The sequence below is a fragment of the Dermatophagoides farinae genome, chromosome 4 (assembly GCF_024713945.1).
Source record: "Dermatophagoides farinae isolate YC_2012a chromosome 4, ASM2471394v1, whole genome shotgun sequence".
Taxonomy (NCBI): domain Eukaryota; kingdom Metazoa; phylum Arthropoda; class Arachnida; order Sarcoptiformes; family Pyroglyphidae; genus Dermatophagoides; species Dermatophagoides farinae.
In genome coordinates, this window is record NC_134680.1 from 227299 (window position 1) to 251980 (window position 24682).

General features: G+C 32.3%; 8 protein-coding genes across 8 annotated transcripts; 4 read left to right on the top strand and 4 right to left on the bottom strand.

Moving 5' to 3' along the window:
- Positions 1-528: 528 nt before the first annotated feature.
- On the bottom strand, positions 529-3862 carry IKKepsilon (I-kappaB kinase epsilon). Its single transcript, XM_047052828.2, is given in 6 exon segments — positions 529-786; positions 858-929; positions 999-1313; positions 1393-1728; positions 1730-2913; positions 2981-3862. Coding segments are annotated over 6 exon segments (2553 nt in total). The 5' UTR covers positions 3605-3862; the 3' UTR covers positions 529-764.
- Positions 3863-3939: 77 nt separating this feature from the next.
- Positions 3940-5029, top strand: LOC124490359 (ribosomal RNA-processing protein 7 homolog A). Its single transcript, XM_047052836.2, has one exon. It carries the CDS (start codon positions 4046-4048, stop codon positions 4979-4981), a length of 936 nt encoding a protein of 311 aa, XP_046908792.2. The 5' UTR covers positions 3940-4045; the 3' UTR covers positions 4982-5029.
- A 72-nt stretch (positions 5030-5101) lies between these two features.
- Positions 5102-8375, top strand: GluRS-m (putative glutamate--tRNA ligase, mitochondrial). Its single transcript, XM_047052830.2, has 2 exons — positions 5102-6748; positions 6808-8375. The coding sequence occupies exon 1, from the start codon at positions 5122-5124 to the stop codon at positions 6739-6741; it is 1620 nt and encodes a 539-aa protein (XP_046908786.2). The 5' UTR covers positions 5102-5121; the 3' UTR covers positions 6742-6748; positions 6808-8375.
- On the bottom strand, positions 6219-15358 carry LOC124490354 (methylcrotonoyl-CoA carboxylase subunit alpha, mitochondrial). The gene is given in 4 exon segments (XM_075730842.1): positions 6219-7245; positions 7248-7794; positions 11628-13874; positions 13938-15358. Coding segments are annotated over 4 exon segments (3330 nt in total). The 5' UTR covers positions 13982-15358; the 3' UTR covers positions 6219-6753.
- Positions 14999-16925, bottom strand: LOC124490356 (uncharacterized). Its single transcript, XM_047052833.2, has 5 exons — positions 16769-16925; positions 16638-16696; positions 16525-16566; positions 16340-16463; positions 14999-16280 (listed from the first exon to the last, which is right to left on the bottom strand). Exons 1-5 carry the CDS (start codon positions 16880-16882, stop codon positions 15021-15023), a joined length of 1599 nt encoding a protein of 532 aa, XP_046908789.2. The 5' UTR covers positions 16883-16925; the 3' UTR covers positions 14999-15020.
- Positions 16926-17139: 214 nt separating this feature from the next.
- Positions 17140-18740, top strand: LOC124490358 (methionine aminopeptidase 1). The gene has a single exon (XM_047052835.2). The coding sequence runs from the start codon at positions 17288-17290 to the stop codon at positions 18446-18448; it is 1161 nt and encodes a 386-aa protein (XP_046908791.1). The 5' UTR covers positions 17140-17287; the 3' UTR covers positions 18449-18740.
- Positions 18741-18879: 139 nt separating this feature from the next.
- Positions 18880-21154, top strand: LOC124500586 (uncharacterized). Its single transcript, XM_047064676.2, has 3 exons — positions 18880-19051; positions 19154-19740; positions 19810-21154. Exons 2-3 carry the CDS (start codon positions 19618-19620, stop codon positions 20722-20724), a joined length of 1038 nt encoding a protein of 345 aa, XP_046920632.2. The 5' UTR covers positions 18880-19051; positions 19154-19617; the 3' UTR covers positions 20725-21154.
- LOC124490934 (uncharacterized) lies at positions 21144-24672 on the bottom strand. Its single transcript, XM_047053522.2, has 3 exons — positions 22374-24672; positions 21885-22301; positions 21144-21822 (listed from the first exon to the last, which is right to left on the bottom strand). Exons 1-3 carry the CDS (start codon positions 23457-23459, stop codon positions 21262-21264), a joined length of 2064 nt encoding a protein of 687 aa, XP_046909478.2. The 5' UTR covers positions 23460-24672; the 3' UTR covers positions 21144-21261.
- Between the last annotated feature and the right edge of the window lie 10 nt (positions 24673-24682).

Genomic DNA, 24682 nt, shown 5'->3' on the forward strand with positions numbered 1-24682 from the left:
AAACAAAAATAGTTTATTGATCTGAATTAGCTAAAAATATTCATATTCAAACACAGACACACACACACACACACAACATTCGATCGAATATGAATGCCGGATAGTATTGGTGGTGGCCCATTCATAAAGTATAGGAAAAATTTAAAATTTTTTTTAATTTTTCAAAACAAAAAAAAACTTGAAATTTATTCAGTCAGCCAGAATAAGAAATTGTGAATAAGAATTTGTTTTTTTTTGGTCAGACATTCAATGGTGGAAAATAATAAGGACAACAACAACAACAAAATTCAATGGATAATGTGTGTGTGTGGGCGAACCAGTTATGACCACAACACTCAAAAAAAAAAATTTTAATTGAAATGAATCCCATTCATCAATGATTTTATCGATTCGTTAAATAAATTCAAAATTAATTCCCAAAGATGATTAGCGATGTATCGATGCCAAAACACAAATCGACCATATGGACAAGCCCAGCTTTTGTAAGCGAAAGAAAAAACAACAAAAACATCCATGAAATGACGATAAACTTGATATTGCCGCCTACACGCATGCATGATATATTTCGTTTATTTTTTTCAACATTTTTATAAATAAGGCAATATTGCCAAATATATCAAATTTTTTGTGGTCACACACTCACACAAACACACATCAGAGAGACATTCCATAATGATGATGATAAAGAGAAAAAATTAATCAAAAAAGATTTTAAAAAAAAATGATTCCAATGGAAAAAAATTTTTACGAAACACGTGGTGCCATCAATTGTTGATCGATTGTACTCTAAGTGTGTATATTTAATAAATTATAAAAAATTAGAAAACAAATGAAAATTTTACAGATAAAATACTTACTCGGAAAAAATCATGACAAAATCTTTATATGCTTCTTTCAGTTTCTGTGAATCTTCATGTAGGCTATTTAATCTGTAAAAATCAAAGAGAAAAAAAATCGTTTAATTTTCTTCAAGAGAAATCAAAAACAGATCAACATACTCTTTAAAAATGGTCGATGTAAGTGACAGATTGGATGGTTCAAATGTTGTATGAGTATGGTTAATTGCTGCTGCTGCCGTTGGATTAACCATCGCTGATGATGATGGTAAAACGTTGGTCGATTCCAATGAACCGATTGCAGCTGCTGACCATTCTGTTTCGAAATTTTTCACTTCTTTAAATAGATTCATCCACATTTTATTATGATCTTCATATGCTGAACAAATATTCATTTCAATTTCAGCAATAACGGGAAGAAAACCATAAAGTTCAGTAATGATTAGCTGTGGTTTAACATAGGCAACCTGTGCACCTCTGACAGTTGACAGACAATCAAATAATAATGAAAATAAAAATTCAAAGTTTCAAATTCAAGTTAAAATAGCCTACTTACTGATACCATTCTTCCAATTTATCGGCAATACTTCCACGTGGATTTATTTCTTTCGCAACAAGATCATTCAATTTTTTACAATGATTGTCCAATTTTAATTTTTCCAATTGATGTAGCTGTTCTTCATGGTGATGATTCAGTGATTTAATTTGTTTATCTTTATGTAACATTAGCCATGATTCACGTATTTTCGCTGTATAAATTTTAGCTCTAGATTGTATGGACAACAAGTGGCGAATACTTTCCAATTCTTTAGATGTTGGCCACAGATCACGTAGTTGTTCCAATTTTTCATCCATAATTGATGACGATGAAAGACTTTTAAAATTTGGAATGAATTTTATCATATTGTTTCAATATCTGGTCGGTTACATTGAAATTAAATAATGTGATCGCCGTGTTTGGCTTAATAATTGAATCAATCAACAGTTTTATCAATTGTGATAGATAACTATTACATTGCATGAGATTATCTAAACGTTCTTTCAGGATATTTAAATGAAAATTAAAATAACCATATTTTTCGTCCAAAATTTTCATATTATGATCGATTAATCGGAGCATATGACAAGGAATCTGGCAGGCTAATTTATAATTGTGAATAAATTTATCAATTTGTCGCAACGTTGAATATGCAAGTGATGAACAAAGTTTTGCATATTGTGCATCAACATCTGTATTTATAATTGTGGTAGCAATATCAGGAAATTTACTCGGTGCAATTGGACCAGTTGTACAACGAATCTTGGAATTCATTTGACCATTTAGTAAAAACAGTGGTGAATGTTCTGTAGTATGAATATCAGTGATGATAAAATCATCAGATAAAATGGCAATTACTGTCGATATGGATGATGATCGTCGTTGATTTGATTGTAGTAATGGAATTAATTTAGTTTGTTGTGCCAACATTGTTTCATTTATCATCGATGGCATTTGTTGTTGTCGGTCATTGTGACGACCACCAACAAGATTATGATGATGATTAAGATTATCATTGGGCCACATTAAAATCTGATCATTTGGTGCCACTTTATACAATGAATCAAATCTTGATTTCAAATCCAAAACTGTTTCATTTGGATAACAATAAATTGAATGCAACGATAATGTTCCAACATAATAGACAAATATTACTTTATGTTCAAGAATTTTTGTAACACTTGAAAAAAATTTTTCAAATGACCACATACGATGTGCATCACATTCTAAAAGACCGGCTAATAATTCCGTAACCAATGGTTGTACGGATGGACTAAGCAAACAAGAATCCGGTAGATTTCTGCTCCATTTAATTTCACCATTTTCAGATGTCTGGGTACCAGAAATGATTCCGGATGCTTTTTCCGTGGTTATCTTATACATTGTTTCTTTGTTTTTACGACCACCATATGGTCGAAATGGCAGGCTGCCAGTTGCAATATGATACAATGTTACACCAATACTCCAAAGATCAACATTTGCTTTGAATGATTTTCCCACTGGTTTTCGTAATACGGCTCTTTCATACATATCTGGATGCTATCAAAGAAAAAAAAATGAAATCGAAAAATGAGAAAATTTCATCAACAACAAAAAAAAACCATACCAAATATTCTTCTGTTCCATATAGTGACATAAATTGTTGATCATCATCCAATTCACGTGCAGCACCAAAATCCGTCAGTTTATAAATCGAGGTACCATCTTCGGATACGAATTTCATAATATTACCCGGCTTAAGATCACGATGTATAATATTCATATCACGTAAATGTTTCATACCGGCAGCAAGATGTTTGAGAACGAGAAGAAATTCCTTCTCCTCTAAACCATTACTATTCATTGGATCATCAAGAATATTGAACAATGATCCTCCGGTACACAATTCCATCACGAGAACTTTTTGTTTTGTATCATTTTCTTCTTCAATGGCCAATAATTTGACAATATTTTCATGATTCACTTTTTTCAACACTTCAAATTCACGTTTCTGTACTTCATATGGACGCATATGACTAAGATGATTGAAACATTTAACCGCTACGGTTTCACCATTATGTTTATTATGGCCAAAATAAACAGCACCAGTAGCACCTTTACCTAGGACAGCATTTGTATTCCATAAATAATTTTGTGAACTTTTAAAATTTGATAAGGATGATGATGATGATGATAAACCACTACCGGTAGATGTAGGGGCAATCTTTTGTTTCATCGTTTGTTTAGACATCTTGGATTTGTTTATTTGGCCCAAATATTATTTTGACACACACACACGCACACAGAACAACACAAAATTAGAAATGACGATTACATTTCTTCGTTTTTTTATATCGTTCTTCAACGAGCCGTAATTATCATTGTTTTCGTCATAACAATTAAAAGATAATTGGAGCAATTGATTTTTTTTTTATTTTTGTTTTGTTTTCATTCGACAAAAATTGTCAATGTTTAGTGAAACGAAAAAACAAAACAAAACAATTGTTTCGACCTGTCAAACAGGTTGAATCGATGAATTTCTTAATTTCACCCATTTTAACATTATAGACAACATACAAACATTAACTGTGTGAAAATAGTGGAATATTAAACTCACGTGTGTGGATGATGTGTTTCAAATTTTTTTGATTTTGATTTAAGACAAAAAAAAATTTAAATAAAAAATCAGATAATGCAGATTGTCAAAAATGAAGGCTTCAATGTTTTACAGATTAAGTATGACAAGAATTCATCGGTTATACGACATTTATATATGAAACGTTTTGTTTTAAATGCCGTATCGCAGCAACAACAACAACAGAAAAATTCTGATCAAGAACAACACGATGAATGTAAACCTGAAAATCGTACATTGTTCATGTTGAATATACCACCATTCATAAATGAACATCATATTCGATATTTATTCCGTAATTGTGGACAAATTGTAAAGGTTTATTTCGAAGAGAAGCCATCATATTCAACAGCTACATTAATGTATGAAAAAATAAAAAAATTAGATTCCACCACAATGAATCGAAAACAATCGAATGAATCAGCAGCAGCACCATCAATTGCAGAATTTTTCACGAAAGAAAATGAAATCATTGCCTATAAAATTTGTTATGTTGTTTTTGGTAAATCAAGTGGTCTTTCGAATGCTTTAGAGATGGCCCAAACTGATGATCAAATTTATACTTTTGTACCGGATGAAATTGATGATTCAAGTGATAGCCATTGGCTCACTGGTATGAAATTATGGCAATCACAATATAATCATTCAATAGCTCAACAATATCATCTGGTAAAAATTGCTGAAAAATTTGTAGCTGAATGTGATATGCATTCGGATGAACAAGACGAACAGAAACAGATGGAAGCTGAACAATTGAATGAACAACAACGACAATCAGATGGATGGATTACGGTGAATCGTCGTTTACGACGTGATCGTCGTGCATTAATCGCAAATCAACAACATGATCAAAAAATTGAAGAAAAATATAAAGATCGTGAAATGAAACGAAAATCGATGGAACAAAAATTTGATGAACAAATTGCACCAATCATTGAAGCAGCGATGAAAAAGAAAAAGAAAAATCCTCGTGCTACATACAACAGTTTTTAATAATTGAAATTTTTTTGTAAAATAATAAAATTTTTTATTATATTTTTTTGAATCTGAATTTCTGTTATGTCGTTTATGAACGACCGATTTTTTTCTGTCACATGTTTATAATTCGAATGTTTGAATTTTGTTGTTTTCAAATGTTTCGAAAAAAGACACAATTGTGGTTATTACGGCCAAAATGGATGACCATTTTATCCATTCGATCCGAATGTTCATCAACCGTACGGTTACGTTTTGCACCAAGTCCTACTGGTTTCGTTCATCTTGGTGGTTTACGTACTACATTGTTCAATTATTTATTTGCTCGTAAACATGGTGGTAAATTTATCGTACGTATTGAAGATACTGATCGTGAACGTATAGTTCCTGGATCATTAGAAAGCATTATGGATATTTTACATTGGTCCAATCTTCAACCAGATGAAGGTCCTGAATTCGGTGGCGATTATGGCCCATATATTCAATCAGAACGTGTAGAATTGTATCGAGAAATGATTGAAAAATTATTGAAAACCGATACTGTTTATCGATGTTTTTGCACCCATAAACGATTGGAATTATTACGTCGTGAAGCCGTGAAAAATCGTGAAACACCCCGATATGATAATCGATGTCGATCATTGAGTAATGAAGAAATTCGTCAGAATTTAGCCGAAAATATACCATATACGGTACGATTAAAACTTTTACCAGGACCAATGGATATCAATGATCTGGTGTATGGTCGTGTTACATATGATCTTAGTCTTATTGAAGGTGATCCTATTCTATTTAAATCCGACGGATTACCAACCTATCATTTTGCCAATGTTGTCGATGATTATCATATGCGAATCACACATGTACTTCGTGGTGTTGAGTGGCTTGTATCGACGCCAAAACATCTAATGATATATGATGCATTCGGTTGGCCTAGGCCAAAATATGCACATCTTCCTTTGTTGATCAATACAGATGGATCAAAACTATCGAAACGTCATGATCATATTCGTATTTCTACTTATCGTGATCAAGGTTATTATCCAGAAGTTGTAATAAATTACCTTACACAAATGGGTGGCGGTTTTGGTCAATTGAACACAGCAGACTGTGATAAAATCTATCCAATTGATAAATTAGCCGCTGCATTCGATCTACAATCAGTTAATCAAAATAATTGTAAAATAGATGTGGAAAAAATTCGTCTATTAAATCGATTACACATACGGAATCTAATTGAAAATGATCCAAATCGTATACGAAATGATTTAATCTGCCTTCTCGAACGGAATCGAGAAAAATTTCAATCATTACAACAATTCGATAATCAAGATAAAAATTATTTCGATAAATGTCTTCGATGGAGTTCAACACGGATATATACGATAAATGATTTGATTACAAATGATTTTCTATTTCTTTGGTCACAACCAAAATCAACATGGGTGATGGAAGACAATTTTTCATTTGGTGGCACGAAACAACAAATTCAGCAAACATTACAGGCAACAATTGATTTATTATGGCAAATGAATGAACAAGATTTTGATGATAAAGATGAAATTTTACAAAAACTTCGAATATTCAATAGTAGTGATGAACAGCAAATGAAATTCAGTGCATACATGAAACTTCTTCGATTATCGTTGACAAATCTAACAAAAGGTCCACCTGTTGCTGAATCAATATCATTGCTTGGAAAAAATCGTACCATTCAATATATTACAAATTCGATTGAGCATTTACGAAACAAAAACAACAACAACAACGATCAATGATGAATGGGTAAATTATTTTTTCTTTTTCGAATTTTTACCACTTTTTTTACTAAATTCCCATTGAAGTTGTACTGTTGCAGATTCTTCATCATCATCATCATCATCGGCAACATTTGCTGCTGCTATAATAGCTCGTTTTTCTTTTTTCGTTTTTTCATTAAATTTTTTGATTGTTGTTCGTATATCTGAATCGGTTGCCGCTTTTTTCTTATCCACCACTGTCCATTTTTGTTTATTCATGTTATTCGTTTTTTTATTTCGATTTGTTGACTTTATTTGTTCCATATCATAATCATCATTATTTTCCATTCGTGGATCAGTCAATTGTGCAGTACGAATTATTTCAATTTTTGATTGCTCTTCATGTTCCTTGTCCTCATAATCATCATCATCATCCATATCTAATGGTTCATTTATCTGTATAGCCCATTTGGATGGACCACCAAAACCAATATCAATATTGTGAATTTTTTCCAAAATTTCATTATCATTTTCACCATTATTTGATGATGATCATTATGTTGTTCATCACCAAGAACTGGATGTCGATCATAATCACGTATGATACATAGATCACCATTGAGCATTGCTTCATAGAAACCATACCGTTCAAATGGTTGTTGTTTTTGTCCACTGGTATTGACATGCATTTCCAATGTTTGTTTTAAATAATTGGTTACAAATCGTACACGTTCAAATGCTTTGTCCGTACAGGAACGTAATAAACGTTGTGAAAATGAACGTAATGATAATGGTCCAATTGATTGTATGGCAACAATTTCTTTATAAACATTTGCACATATTATCAATACATTGTGAAGAAAATCTTCTTCCTCTTCAGTTGGATCACATATAAGCAGTTGTGTTGCTTTACGTACCAAATGTTCATGTTGTTCAGGTAAAATTTCCTGGTTTTCCGTCAGAATTTTTTTCAAATGTGTACGATCCATAAATTGAAATGTAACACACAGTGGATAATGAAATAATGTCAATGGTATTGGATTTCGTTCTTCATATGAATGTACAATAATATCACCATTATCAGGTGAAACGGTTGCATCCGGACGTTTGAAATGCATTAATGATGCTATCGTAGCAATAGATGCAGCTTCAATGAGATTACCATCGAAATTCAGCAATACCAATTTGGTACAAATACACCATACCATTTTACCGGTAACAAGACATAGCGATTCTAGATCAAGAACATTGATACGATTAATAATTTTCTCCAACAATCTTGTCGTCAATATTGCTTCGGTTGGTTGTGAACGTTCAATATTTCGAAGCCATTTTTCTTTACCACCAGCACCAATGTTGATGATAACTTTGAAACGCCCTTCCGATGGTCGTGTAATTCGTGGTTCATCCAATGTTGCTTCTGTCGATGCATATATAATTGTATTGCCTAGTTGAACAAAACATGAGCCAAATGTAAGGCCAAAATTTACTTGTAAATCACGTGATTGATAAAATGTTCGATTATCGATTCGTTTGTTTTCAAGAAGTGATTCGATCAAAAAACTTCGATTACAATTTGGTACAGTTCGTGACATTTTTTCCTGGATTGATTTATATATGACAAAGACAGACACAATCAATCCTCAAGATCGTCAAAATTCTAAAAATTGAAACACGTGAGTTATCATCACCTCATTTCAACACCATTAGGTTCGAATGGATCAAAATAGCCAATAACATCAACAACATATATGTTTTTCTTCAGGTTCCGACCAACAACAGCGAAAAAAAATAGCGATGGCTTAAAATAGCGATAGCCGAAAATAGCGACTGACGAAAATAGCGAATGAAAATACGCATACGAAAAGAGCGAAAGTGATCAAACATAAACTTATGATTTTATTTATGAATGTTCCTTTGACAACAAAATAAAAAAAAAAATGAATTTTTATATCAATCAATCAATTTAATTTAAATTAATCAATGCAAATTTCAACATAAGAATGAAATAAATAAAATAAAAAAGGAATTTCGGCTTTTGCTATTTCATATCGCAACCGAAATTTTTGTTCATCATAATCATAAAACATCAGGAAACGGATTCAGCCTTTAAAACCAGAATCTGACGGTTCGGCTATTTTTTAGCGACTTTTTGTGTGGATATAATCAAAGTACACGCAAAAATTGCGAGTACACAGAGAGAAAAAATCAAATTCGATTTACCCAATATCCTGTCAATAAACAGCGTACAAATTCAATGGTAACGTTGTTCATTGACAGGATATTGGGTAAATCATTTTCGATTTTTTCTCTCTGTGTATATAGATATTGCGGCGAATGTACACATACGTTCGTTCACTATTTGATGATTGATCTATCTATTTCACGTGATTTTGAATCTTCTGAACGTTCATTTCTATACTTATCATTTCCGAGGGTGTTTTGAGAGTGTAAAACTGAAACTGCGAGACGAAGGTTGCGCCTCCGTATCTTATAAAATTCAGCGGCTTGGCTTAGTTTTAACATTATTTGCATCACACGTTGTCGCTGTAAGGTCGCAAATCAATAAATTTTCAAATGAATTATCACCGTTAATGATATTTTTATCCAGTGCTAATTTCAAATCACAATAATTGTCTTCACATTCAAAATCTTCTTGACAATAATCCTCTTCAAGCAATAATTGCAATTGATTAATTACAGATATCATGTAATAAAATAACTTCTAGCAAATTGATTATGACTGACCCAGACCATGATGGAACACACATTGCCGGGCTAATTATAAATGCCATTCATTTTAACTGGCCTACATTGATAAGATTACATTTTCTGGAAAAGTTTATAACACCAATTGTTACAGTGAGTAGAGGAAGTTCAATTCGCGAATTTTATTCTTTACCGGATTATGAACAATGGACAAAAAAACATCAAATTATACGAAACAAAGTATAATAAAGGTATTTTTTTTTTTGATTTTGATTTTCTTTCTGAATATTCTATTTTTTCATTATCAATCATTTGTTTGTCTATAGGTTTAGGGGGAGTGGCAGAAAATGATATTAAAAAATATTTTTCGAATATTAAAGAACATCGAATAAAATTATGTTATATGGATAACAATGATGATGATGCCATTGAAATGGCTTTCAGTAAAAAAAAGGAATGATTGAAGAATTTGGATCGAAGAAGAAATTAAAAAACGTTGCCGAGATCCTGTTAATTGGATAAATAAAATCCAGCTTTATGAACAGGATACACGAGAGATTTCCTACAAAGATTTCATCTGCAAGGCATTGCTAGCCTTCTGTATAATGAAAAATGGACGATCAATATCATCTTTGATGGATGGTTTAAAACCAGTACAACGTAAAATCATCCACACATGTTTTAAACTTTATGTTTCTATACTCTCTGGAGCCACTAATTCAATGCAGATCAAACAAAGAGATTGTTCATAATCTTTACAATTTTGTAAAATGTGCTTGGTAATCGTGATGCAATATGATAGTATTTCGTTTCTTCGTTTACGATACCAGCCAAACGGAATTGATATTCAGCTGTTTTCAACCATGTTTCGGGATCGGATTCCCAAAATTCTTGTAATTTGACCGATACGGATTCAACTTTGTTTGTAACCGTTTTTTCATCATTTTTGATTATTATTAACGAAAAATTAAAAAAAAAATCACTGAGTTACCAATTATGTAGCGATGCATCACTTGAGGAAGAAGAATGATTACTTACTTTATTAAAACATGCCCGACTCACGGGTCGTTCATCAAGGCTGTGACGCCAAGAGCGCCACAGAATATAGATTTTTGCAAACTTTAGTGTAAAATTTTATTTTATCAATTTTTAAAATTATTTTGATAGGTTTATACATGAAAAGTACTTGTATGGTGTGTATGAAAATAATCCAAATTGGTTAGTGCTAACCATTGAGGGTGAGCATTGCAGTTTAGTGCTAACCTTTCTTGGTTAGCATTAACCCATTTTGATTAGTTTTTAGGGTTAGCCCTAACCCAGTATTTCCCAACCTTTTTTTCTTCGCGAACCAAAATAAAAATACGAGTAAATACAAAGTTACCCTTTTACATATCCTACGAACCCCCAAGGGTTCGCGAACCACCGGTTGGGAATCACTGCCCTAACCAATTCGGGGAGTGCTAACCCTACTTTCTTTTCTGTGCTTACTTTCGTTATGTTCGGCCTAGTGGTCTAATGGTATGATTCATGCTTAGGGTTTATACACTGCAAGTTGTTTTTATGTGTTATGTTATCGAACACAGAGAAAAAAAATATCAAGAAAGAAATAATTCGGGCTTATGTGCAACACACACTAATCCCGATTTCCGCCCACTAATTTGCGTGAGGTTTCGGGTTCAATTCCCGGCTAGGCCCCGTTTTCTTTTTTACAGTAATACCCCGCTTAACGCTGCCCCGTTTAGCGCTGATTCGATATAACGCTGTACAATTACCCTACATTACATTACATTGTTACATTGTATATGAAGGGTAAAAATAGCCTCGCTTAGCGCTGTTTCGCTTAACGTTCAGAATTTTTGTAACGTAACCCCCCGCGTTAAGCGGGGTAATACTGTAATTCATTAATTAAAAAATGCAATTTTTTTCCTTTAATGAACGATTATCTAATCTCAAAAAATGATTCAAGATAAATTGTGTTGAAACAAAGTTAGGTCGAAGTTCGGACTCTAATCGTGATTGAATTGTTGAAAGAAACATTTTAAAATTAAATTGTTTTTTACAGCGAAAAAATTCTGGTGTTTTTCGGCTGGGCCCAATTTTTTTTCTTAGTTTTCGATTCAATAAACTTTAAAATTTATTTTTATTTAAAAAAACGACAAAATGAAAGACAGTTGATAATTGATTTTTTTTATTAGATCGATTCAATCGATTTTAATCGTAAAATAACGGCATTTTTCGACACACTATCACCTGGTTTAAAGAAAACTTGTTCCACAACTCTTTCGGTTTGATTTTCATCAAATTTGGCAGTAATTACATGTTCCATTTTCATAGCTGTTAGAATGGCAATTATATCACCATTACGAATTGTATCACCAGGTTTATGGGCAATTTTCTCTATGACAGCTGGCATTGGACTGGTAATATTTTTGCCATCAAAAATTGTCGTTGAGGAATCAGATGATTGTTGTTGTTGTTGAATAAAATCCGGTAATCGTAATTCAAATGTGAATGTACCAAAATTATGATCATAAATCGAAACGGAACGATCACCATGTAGCGAAATATCGAATTTTTTACGATGACCATCATCATCAATTGTTATAATCGATACTGGATTTTTTGTTTCATCATTCAAAAATTCTGCTTCAATAGCTAATGTTTGTAATGGTTTTTTGTTATCACCACCACCACCATCATCGAAAATATCGATTTGATATCGATTATGACCACGACATTGAATACAAAGTTTTGAATTTTTAGAATTATCGTCATCCACAAATCCTTGTATCGAATTCAATTGAATATCATGAATAGAACTATATGAATCTATTGAACCATTCATCCATGGACCTTCAATCGAATTGAATGGTGATGTCCAATCATTATTACGGTGGCGATATGATTGTTGATGACGCGATTTTTGTCTATACACAAATGCTATGGCAGCCACAGACTGAATCAGGTGACGATAATTTTCATCCTTGATGGCCGGTCGACAAAGATCTTGTTGATGTTCGGCTATAAAATCTGTGTATACATCACCAGATTGAAATTTCGGATGCATAGCCAGTCGTAATAGATAATCAATATTGGTTTTCATACCAGTCAGATGATATTCACGTAATGCTTGACATAATTTTCTAAGGGCCGTAGAACGATCCGGTGCCCATACAACCAGTTTAGCAATCATTGGATCATAAAAGACAGATACTTCATCACCTTGTCGTACGGCTGTTTCGATACGAATTTCATGTGGCATAAATGATTTTGGTAATGATAATGATTCGATAAAACCGGTACATGGTGCAAAATTCGATTCTGGATCTTCAGCATAAATTCGTGCTTCAAATGAATGTCCAATTGGACCATTAATGAAATCGGTTTGTTGTTTTGGCAATGGTTCACCACCAGCTATACGTAGTTGCCATTCAACAAGATCTAAACCGGTAATCATTTCAGTGACAGGATGTTCAACCTGTAATCGTGTATTCATTTCCATAAAATAGAATTTTTGATCACGATTATCGAAAATAAATTCCACGGTACCAGCACCATGATAATCGACAGCTTTAGCTGCTTTTACAGCTGATGTACCAAGTTTTTCGCGAATTTCTTCGGTTATATGTGGTGCAGGTGCTTCTTCAATCACTTTTTGATGACGACGTTGACTGGAACAATCACGTTCAAAAAGATAAACACAATTGCCATATTTATCACCAAAAATCTGTACTTCAACATGACGTGGACGTTGCACAAATCTTTCTAATAGAACAATATCATCACCAAATGATTTCATTGCCTCACGACGTGCTGAATCCAATTGATTGAGAAATTCTTGTTCTGTCAATGCTATACGCATACCTTTACCACCACCGCCACGAACTGCTTTGATCATGACGGGAAATCCAATTTGTTTAGCATGTTCTAATAATCGTTCACTATTCTGTTGTTGATCATCATGAAATCCTGGTATCACTGGAACATCAGCATTGATCATAATAGATTTCGATAATGATTTTATTCCCATCGATTTAATGGCATCAGATGTTGGTCCCACGAATATTATATTATTATCAGTGCAAAGTTGTGAAAATTCAAAATTTTCCGATAAAAATCCATAACCCGGATGAATGGCATCGGACCGTGATTGCTGAGCGATATTCAATAATTTCTCTTTCACAAGATAACTATTAGCTGCTGGTGATGGTCCAATATGATAGGCTTCATCAGCCATAGCAACATGCATTGAATGACGATCAGCATCACTATAAACGGCAACCGTTTCAACACCTAAACGTCGTGCTGTACGTATGATTCGACAAGCAATTTCACCACGATTCGCAATCAATAATTTACCAATATTTTTAACCGTCGACGTTTCTGGCCTTTGACCAATATGTTCCAATTCAACTTTAGATTGCGAATATTGAATTCTATTTTTAATCGATGAAAATGGTTGCCTATAAAAAAACATTTGAATGATAAAAGAGAAAAACTCAATGAATTGCCATTGCACCATTTACCTCAGAAATGAATAATTTCTCATTCGAATTATACCGGACATCATGATGATGATGATTTAGGTTTTTGTTTTTAATTTGGACATTGAATTCAAATAAACTTTTGAGAAAAAATTCCTTGCTAATGATTGCAATGATCATCAGGAGGTTTTTTCAAATCGATAAATTGTTGTTGTTGATGCCCATCGATAGCCTTGAGGTAACACTTTACATAAACATCATCAACAACAACAGTAAAGAGATGTTCATCATCGTTTATCAGCAATGTATACATTATGTGAGTGAGTATTAAGTATCGATAATCAAGATATTTTCAAATGGCGTGACAGCAAACAAGCAACAAGTCGATTTTTGATTTGAATATTGGATAGAAAAATTTTCACACACAGTTTCGCGAATGAATAAATCGAAAACCAGTTATCAACGTATAAACCGGGTTCTTCTTCATTCGTCGTGTTTATACGTTGATAACTCACGTGTTTAAAAAATTTTTCAATTTTTTTGTTGTTGTTGTTGTTTTTGAATCACGAATCTAAAAATATTTTTCCACCATGAGTGGTAGAAAAATGGAACGATATGCTAATCCATCAACATCATCGTCAACAGCGGCAACAACAATGCTTATGGATTCAAATAATGATGATCCATATTCATTGAAATTGGAACGTTTAGATATTTTAAATATTGATGATACATCTACATTTATGACCGATGTAATTGAACAACGAAAAAGTCTTTATGATGATGCCCGATTAATGACAAGATTATTAGGTCTAGATCAATATTCCGATACAATCAATGATGGTGATGGTGAATTAAGGAAGAAAAAAATTAAAGCCAAAAAAAAGAAAACCATTATTCGACGATATAACATTGATGATGATGATGATGATCAACCAACACTTGTGGGTGATATAATTGAAAGAAATGATCAAACGGTGGTGAATAAAACAAAAACCAAACAAGAAGGAGAAGCAACAACCGATGATGACGATGATGATGATAATGATGAAGAATTGGCAAATCCCGATTCAATGGAAGAAGATAATGATTATATGGATTCATATTTTGATAATGGGGAAGATTTTATTGATTGATTATTGAATCTGATTCAAATTGATAAACATATAAACATTGTGTATATTGTCGTCGTTCACTGATCATTATTAAAAAATTATTTCGCCAATGTATTTTGTATTCATGATCTTCAAAATATTCAATTTCCTTCAATTCTATATGACGAATTTGACTGGTTTTTATTGTTGTTATTGTTGACGATGATAAATCATTGACGATATGTAGCTGCATACTATTTGAATGATTTACATCAATTGTCAACAATAACATTGTGTCCAATTGATCCAGATAATCGGACATAATTATAGATAGTGATGATGATGAGGATTCTGTTTGTTCGAAATTATCATTATAATTGTTCATTCGTAATTCGGATACCTTTATCTTTTGTATTTTTTCCATGTCAATCTCTTTTGGAACAACATAAATACGCTGAATATCATGTGGATGATGACGATAAATGGCCAGATAACCACTTGTTACATAATAAATTAATCGTTGTATTCCATCAAAATAAATTTGTTGTTCAAATAGTTCGGCATTTAGACTAGGACTATCATCAAAAAGATATTGACGATAACCTCGGTAATGTTCTCCGGTTTTCGGAAATTCATAAACATAGTAACATGAAAATCCAGATCTTTGTATTTGTGCAAAAAATAACCATGGTATCGGCGGTATGAATTCAATATGATCACATTTGAACCGATATAAACATGTTGGCATTTGTTGAACACAGCAATTTGGTTTTAGAAATTGCTGTTGTTGATAATCTATATTCATTAATGTTGAAGGATCATAGCCGTTAAGTTTAAGAATTTCATCCAAATCATATATGGAAAAAGTGTTTTTGGCCGTAATGAACATAAGTAGATTATTTTGTATGGAAATCATCCATTTGGTTATATGGCCAGTTGCTTTTCGTGTAAAATCGATAAATGTACGTAATCGAAATGGAAATAATTTGAAAATTATCAATGAAAATGTTATAATGGTCTGTGTTGTTGACAATAAACGCTTTGAAAGAATTTGAGTACTTCGTGTATGAATAATTAATTGTTGATTATTGAAATCATATTCAAGTTCACGAAAATTGTGTTGACGATTGGAATCAATAGTTAATGGTAATGATTGAAGAATTTCACCTGTACGATGTGATTGTATATAAAGAATGGTGGACATTGTATTCAATTCAGGTATTCTTTTCAATACAAGACAATAAAAACCATCAAGAAAATCTTGTTTCGGTAACGGTACTTTATCACAGGACTGATTGAAAAGTTGAAAAATTGAAATTCAATCAAATTTACAGAATCATGAAAACATACCCATAACAATGAAGTGATGAGGATATAATCTAAAAAACGTTTATATGGAAATGATTGTTGTGTTGTCGTTGTTGACGGATAAAGTGGTTGCAGTTGAATATCATTATTATTAGGGTTTTTTGTTCTGGAAATTTGAAAACAGAAAAAAATTTAAAACCTTAAAATGGAGAACAAAAAAAACTTACAATGTATAACGTTCAGCCATTCGATTGGAATAAATGGATAAACTTTTTTTTTGTTCGGGAAAAAACATTAAAATGAAAAAAATTGATTCAAATTTAACAAAAAAAAAACTCACTCATCAACCACAATCAAACTGTAATATTGTTGTTTTTTGCTGAATTTGTAATGACCAGGCTGTATGAATAAAGATTTTGTAAATTAAAAAAAATTGAAATTTCGAAATCCAAAAAAAAAAAATCAACGCACCATTCGAATCAATGATTTTTGCACATGTTCCTGAAATAGCCATGGACTTTGGTGATAGTTGCCTAATTCACGTTCTTGTAATAGACGAAATATTGACAATTTTTTTTGTTTCATCGTTATCCAAATGATAAAAGACTTGACTTGGTTAAAGTGTTTTATAAATCCTTTTTCTTTCACAAAACAAAAATTCACTTAAATGTAACGTATTCTATGCATGGATGTGAAAAAAATGTATACCGTTCATTCACGCGATCATCGTTCTAAAATTCGAAACATTGACAAAAGTAAAGATTCCGTTCATTATGAATGGCGTTATTTGTTTTTTTTTTCGTTCAAGCTTGCCGTGTTTTGTAACCGTGATACAACGATACGATAGATGTATTGCACATGATTTTTCCGAGAAAAATTCGGTCAATTTTTTTTCACTATTTAATTCCTAAACAAATTATTATTCAAGTGTCCTTTTTGTCTTTTTTTTCTATAGAAAAATAAATTTTACACAATTCAAACGATCAACAAATGACGGCTGTTATTACATGTTCTGGTTGTGGTGGTGAAGCATCGACACTGAAATGCCCACAATGTTTGAAATTAGGTATTGAAACATCGGTATTTTGTTCACAGGATTGTTTCCGTACAGCATGGCCAAAACATAAACTTTTACACCGAAAATTTCCGGATGAAGAATCGAAAAATCAAACGAAACCAACAGCTTCAGCAACAGTAACGAATTGTCCATATAATCCATGGCCAATGTTTAGCTTTACCGGGCCATTGCGGCCAATGTATCCATTGTCACCAAAACGTACGGTACCCGAACATATAATGCGTCCAGATTATGCTGATCATCCATTGGGTGAATCAGCATGTGAACAAAGTGTCAAGGGCAGTACACAGATTCGTGTGTTGGATGATGAAGAAATCGAAGGAATGCGTTTAGCATGTAAATTGGCACGTGAAGTTTTGGATGTTGCCTATGAAGCAGCAGATGTCGGTATTACTACCGATGAAATTGATCGTCTTGTTCACGAAGCTTGTATTGAACGTGAATGTTATCCATCACCGTTGAACTATTATAATTTTCCTAAATCATGTTGTACATCGGTGAATGAAGTCATCTGTCATGGAATACCCGATCAACGGCCATTAGAAAATGGTGATATATTAAATGTCGATATAACCGTGTATCATCGTGGTTTTCATGGTGATTTGAATGAAACAATGTTCATCGGTGAAGTGGCACCACAACATCGAAAATTGGTCCAGGTTACGTATGAAGCATTGCAGAAAGCAATTGCCATTATAAAACCAGGTGAAAAATATCGTGAAATTGGCAATGTTATACAGAAACATGTATCTGCACATGGCTATTCTGTTGTCAGAAGTTATTGTGGCCATGGTATACATCGATTATTTCATACAGCACCACAGGTACCACATTATGCCAAGAATAAAGCTTGTGGTATAATGAAATCTGGTCATTCATTCACTATTGAACCAATGATATCGGAAGGTAATTGGCGTGATCAAACATGGCCCGATGAATGGACAGCCGTTACAATGGATGGTCGTCGATCGGCACAATTTGAACAAACATTTTTAGTCACAGATATTGGCTGTGAAATAATGACTCGTCGAAGGAAAAATGATGGACAACCGTATTTTATGGATAAAAAATGAACGAATCTATCGATTGTCTGTGGTTGTGTGTGTATGAAGAAAATCGATATTTTAGTCCCAAAGCAAAATGATTGATTGATTGATTAAGTCGTCTCATCTGAATATTTTTTAGTGTTTGAAAAAAAAATTATTTAGTCTGTCTTGCTTTTTAGCCATATGAAAATCATCATCACCCTCGCACTTTTAAGATTTGTTGATTGTGAATTTTTTCTGCCAAATTTTAGTGCTGAATTGTTTTTTTCTTTTTGATTCATGTGAATAAATTGAATAAAATTTTCCATTTTACGATTAACATTGATTAAAATTTTATTTTCGATGGCTGCAGTCTGTCTACGTGTGTGTGTGTGTGTTATTGCTCAATTCTGGTCCAAAATGAATGAGAAAAAAATCCTCCTGGATGGAACAAACATCATCGAATGGTTTGCAATTCGAACAATTACATTACATTACTATTCTTCTTCTATTTCAGATATAGTGGAGAGATGCATTCCATCTCTATAGGCGATTTTATGAGATGGATGCTTTTGGTCTGTTTTCATTGGATTCTGTGGAACACACGCACACAGAGTGCCAGTCACAAAAATTCAACTTCTACCTAGTCAAGTAAGACGGCTTCTACTTGTTATTTTTCGCTCTGGTTTTTTTTTCTTTCTCTCTCTCTCTCTCTCTCTCTCTCACTCTCGCCTTTTCAATTCTATGGTTCAGAATTCTATGTTATGGGGTTCCAGATTGCTCTCTCTCTCTCTCACTTTCCATCACTTTTTTTCCTGTTTTCTGTGGATGCGTATAGAATATTTTGGATTTTAATCGCTGGTTCATTTTTTTCACTTCTTCTTTTTCTTCGTTGCTCCACTGTTATTCATCACTATGCGATGGTTATTCGGATTCGGTTATTATGACCAAAGTGAAGAAAAAAAAACCTATCGAGTGACGAAACCCGAGAATGTGTATTGTGTGTGTGTGTGTGTGTGTGTGTGCTCGAATGTTATTTTGTGATCTATTCACGATTGGATATTTAGTAATGAGTGATGATGATGAGTGACTAGCCGTTGTTATTGGGGAAAAAAAAATTCTCCAATCCTTTCATCATCGAAATCTATTCATATCATTCTTTTCAATAAATTCTCGACATTAATCAAAGTGAATAAATTCTTTTGACGACAACAACAATGATGGACAACAATAATGGTGGTCATCATCATCATGATAATAAAATCAATTCGATTGTAACCGCTACTGCTACCACTACCGCCGCCACCGCCACCACCACCACCACGAAAGGAGGACCAAAAGTAAGTTTATTCGAATTTTTTTTTTTACATTTTTGAAATTTGAAAAAAAACTTTTTCTCCACCCCACAGATAATGAAAATGCTGAGTGAAAATAAACTTAAACGATTGAATATTTTGACATTTATCAATGAAAAAAAAGACATTTTATTCACAAAGAAAAAATACAAAATCGAAAAAGAACATATATGGCGTGAAATATTCATAATGATGCGTGATTCTGGCATGGTATCAGCGGAAAAAGATTGGCGCTACGTTCGTGATGTATCATTCTCAAATTGGCGTAAACGTGCACATAAACGTTTGAAATATCTGGCATCCAATGGTTATCGTCTGAATATGGATGAATGTGAATTTCTTATATCAGATATTCTGGGACAAACACCAGATAAATCGATGATAAAAAAAATTCAAAATGGATTCAAACAACAACAAATGAAAACAACTATTAAACATGAAAATAACAATGAAATCGATGACGATGAAGATGAAGTTGATGAAGAAGAGGAAGAAGAAATGATTGAATCCGATGATGAATACATGATTGATTCGGATGAAGAAGATTCGCAATTTATTATGGATGAAATGTTACTCATACCAAAAATTGTCATCAATGATCATCCAAACAATAAATCTAATTCAATGACCAACAATGAATCATCAAATATGAAAAATAATGTTAAAAATCAACCACACGTTATTCATCATCGTAATAATAATAATAATGGTACAACAACAATGGTTAATGGTAATGGTAAACCATCATCATCATCATCGAAACCAATAATCCAAAATGTTATTAATAATGATCATCAATATGAATATCAAAGTGAACAAAGATTACTTGAATTGGAGATTGAGAATAAAATACTGAAAAATCGTTATATGAAATTAAAGATATTGGAATTGGAAAAAAATCTTGGTTTCAGCCATTGTGAACAGGTTAAAGAACTTTTAATTTCATCGAATCATCATGATCAACGATAATGATGATGATGATGACGACTACTACTTTTATGTGCCAACATTCATGTCAACAATTGAATTAACTTTCTCTTTTCTAACCAGCCTCCGACCCACACCAACATACGTATTTTACTCCCTGTTGTCCAACATTGTTTGTTTCAGCTAAACACACACACACACACACACAAACATATCGTACAATTTCTTTCGCTCTCAAAAAAAAACCATCAACATCATATCCAATTTTCATTCCGATAAATAATAATCCACATATCGAATCTATAGAACAAGATAATCTGCAAATCGAACAATTTGATAATTTAACTTTAATGCATATCTCTCATCTACTTTCTCTTTCAATGGGGTAATGATTTATTGATTGATCAATGATTTTTTTTTTGCTTGTTTTGTTTTTTTGCCAATTGAATAAATTGAATACCTTTTTCTGAAATTTTTTTTTAATGTTTTCTCTTTTGCTAAAAACAATTGACGAAAAAAATACAACAAAAATGAAAAGAAAGAAATAATTTAACAATTTAAATAGCTGATGATTCATGGTTATGATTCTTCATGAATGGCCGGCTTCGATGATGATGATTCTTGTTGATTCGATGAAAACTTTTTCTTTATCGGACTAGATTTTTTTATCAATGATGATGATGATGACAAAGAAACAGAATCTTTTGAACAGACATCATAATTTTCATCAAACAAAACAACAATGACGGTTATATTATCATATGATTCCCGATTATATGATTCTTTGGCCAATTTTTTTGCTATTGCCAATGCAATCGATGATTGTGATGATGATGATGAAATATCATTCGAATCATATGATGATCTATCATGATATTTTGATAATTCATTATTAACAAATTGTACGGCCTGTTCATTGGTGAATGTATCCCAAAAACCATCGGATGCCATAATCATAAATTTTGGTTTCAATTCTCGCAAATCGAATGATAATATATCTGGATCTGGTATTATTAATCGATTATCTTTCAATGGATAATCACCTAATGCCCGAGAAATGGCCAGTATACCGTTTACACGATAAACACCTTTGAGGCTAATATAACCACCAGCTTCAAGTATGCGGCGATATTCTTTCAACTTTTTAAAAAATGAAAAAAAATGTCAAACAAAAAATATGATTACAAATCTAAAATCAATACCTGATAGGGTTTATGATCAAATGACAATGGTATGGTGGCGCCTTTTGAATCGCATAATATACCACGTGAATCACCAACATTTGCAACTAATAATTTATTCGTATGTAATAAACGAATGGCAATCAATGCCGTAGAACCAGATATATCGGATCGCCGTTGAAATGTTTCCAATAAACGTTTATCGACGTCTATTACTTCATCATTCAATATTGTTTTCATTGTTGACATTGTTAATGTTTCAAAACGATTGTTTTTTGCACAGGTATTTTTATCGGAATTTCGGGCCAAAGAAGCATTCATTGTACAAGATTGTAATGGCAGTTTATCATCATCATTATCATTATTCTTATAAACATGATTTTTAATTCGTTTGACAATTGAATCGAATATTTCTTTATCAGCATATAATGCGGCATTCTGAAATGGAAATAGATAAATGATATGTCATTTATGAACATTGGATAAAAATCGAACACAAAAAAAACATACCGGACCACCATGACCATCGAATACGGCATAATATTCGATACCTAATTCATGGCCAATATTATTGTGAATGGAAAAACAATCTTCCATATTATGACGACGACCTTGCATTGAATAAGCACCAGCCTGTCCAGAATGAAATTGATTTACAACGGTCTGTTGTTGTTCAAAATATGATCGAATTGTCGAATCGACCGCCGTGAATAGATAACCAAATAATATCGTCACGTTTAGATAATGAAATAATTTCGATAGAAAATTTTTAAATGAAAATGTCATTGTCGTTGTTGGTGAATGATTTTGATTTAAAGATTGAGCCGTTGTTGTTGTTTGTGATGGTGATGTTGATGGTGATTGGATCACATTTCGTCGATGATGATGATGAATAATGAATGACGATAGAATGAATAGAATGATTATGGTAAATATTGTTTCCATACGAAACATAAATACCGTCAATGTTGCTATTGATGGATCAACAAATAGATTATTGATTATCATTGTATAATTATTATATGATTTATTATCACTATTATTATTTCCTACGGGCAAATAATCATTGATTGTTGTTGATGATGGTGAAAAAAATGTCAACGTTCTTGTTAGAAAATAATGAAAATTTTCATATGAAAAATTTACAATATCAACAATGGATGGCCACATTATTGAAATGAAATTATCATAATAATAATAATTAGACATATTTTTACTGGTGATGATGATGGATGATGTTTCCGATTCCGATATTGATTTTAGCTGTTCTTGTTGTTGTTGATCATTTTCAACAACCTTTTGATCATCATTATCAGTCGAAATAGATGATGATGATGTTGAAATAGATGAAGACGATGGTTGATCATTATTCGTTATCGGTGGTGATGACGATTGTAGCATAGAAATATCATTATTATCAACAATATTTTGGCATTGAACAATGAATGATGCGGTGGTGGTTGTTGATATGATGATGATCATCAAGATGATCAATATGGTCGTCGTCACAGTAGTAGTAGTGCATGCTGAGATTATTTTCAATAGTGATGATGATCGATGATGACTACGATGATGATGATGATTATTATGGAACATAATTCAAAACCAGAAAAAAAATCAATCCGGATAGCTATGTGGTATTTTTACAAAACTAAATAAATATACCCAAAAAAGTTTTCCGCTGTTGTTTTTTGTTTGTTTGTTGTTGTTAAAGAATATTATAAAAGGATTCGACTTGGTATATTTTATGGTTGTGTATTGAATTGGCATTGAAATTATTTTATTCCAACAATGACACACACAGTAGTTGGCTGGTTGATTTGATTCGTGGTTTTGTTTTGTCGATGATGATGATGGCATTGATGGCGAATATCATCACCACCATCCAGGAGTTTTTCTTTGCTTATGATGATAATGCGGTGAAAATTTTTTTTCCCACTTTTTCAAGACATGATATATAGCCACACACATTCAATTCTTCAACAGAATTAATCAACAACTACACACACACACAAACAGAGAGATGAATTGGAATGAATTTTTAGTTATTCATTCACACACAATGACGACTTGGTTAAAATTGATTCAGATGATGATAGTAGTTAATATGTAATATATAGAAAATGGTGATTATCATCTGCATACGGTGGTTTCGTTTCTTCTTCTTCTTCTTGTTCTGCTGTTGCTTGTTGGTTGAAAATTTATTTTTAGATTTTGATTGAATTCTTGATATATAAAAATGAGGAATATTTATTATTATTATTATTAAAAAAAGTGGCTGAGATTTTTTTTTTTTTTCGTTGTTGTTTTTGGCCAAGATTATGATTAGGTTATTAATGAATCTGGCAAAGGTTTTTTTTGTCATCGAATATGCCAACCAAATGGGCCATATATGTTTTTGCTTCTTTGCTTTTTTCGAATTTTGTTGCTCTTGTTGTTGATGATGATGATGATGGTGGTAGAGGCCACGTGTCTGTCTGGAAGGGTTTTGTTAAATCTTTTTTTTCGAGAGAGATAAAAAAGTGCTTTATCAGAACCTTTTTTTTCAAATCAATCGAACGATCAATCAACAAAAAATCATCCCATCACTTGGATTGGCTTCGTTTCGTTGAAATAGATAATGTGTGTCATTAATTTGTTGATAATAATTATATTACGTCAAAAAAAAAAAATTTTTCTTTTCAAATTATTAGATTAAAATAAAACAAAAATCAGCTGCAAAAAAAACATCGATATCGCTGAAAATGAAATAAATTTCGGGAAAATTTTTTTTTCTGATTTTTAGAAATTAACTCTTTCGGGAAATTTCCCAGTTTCAG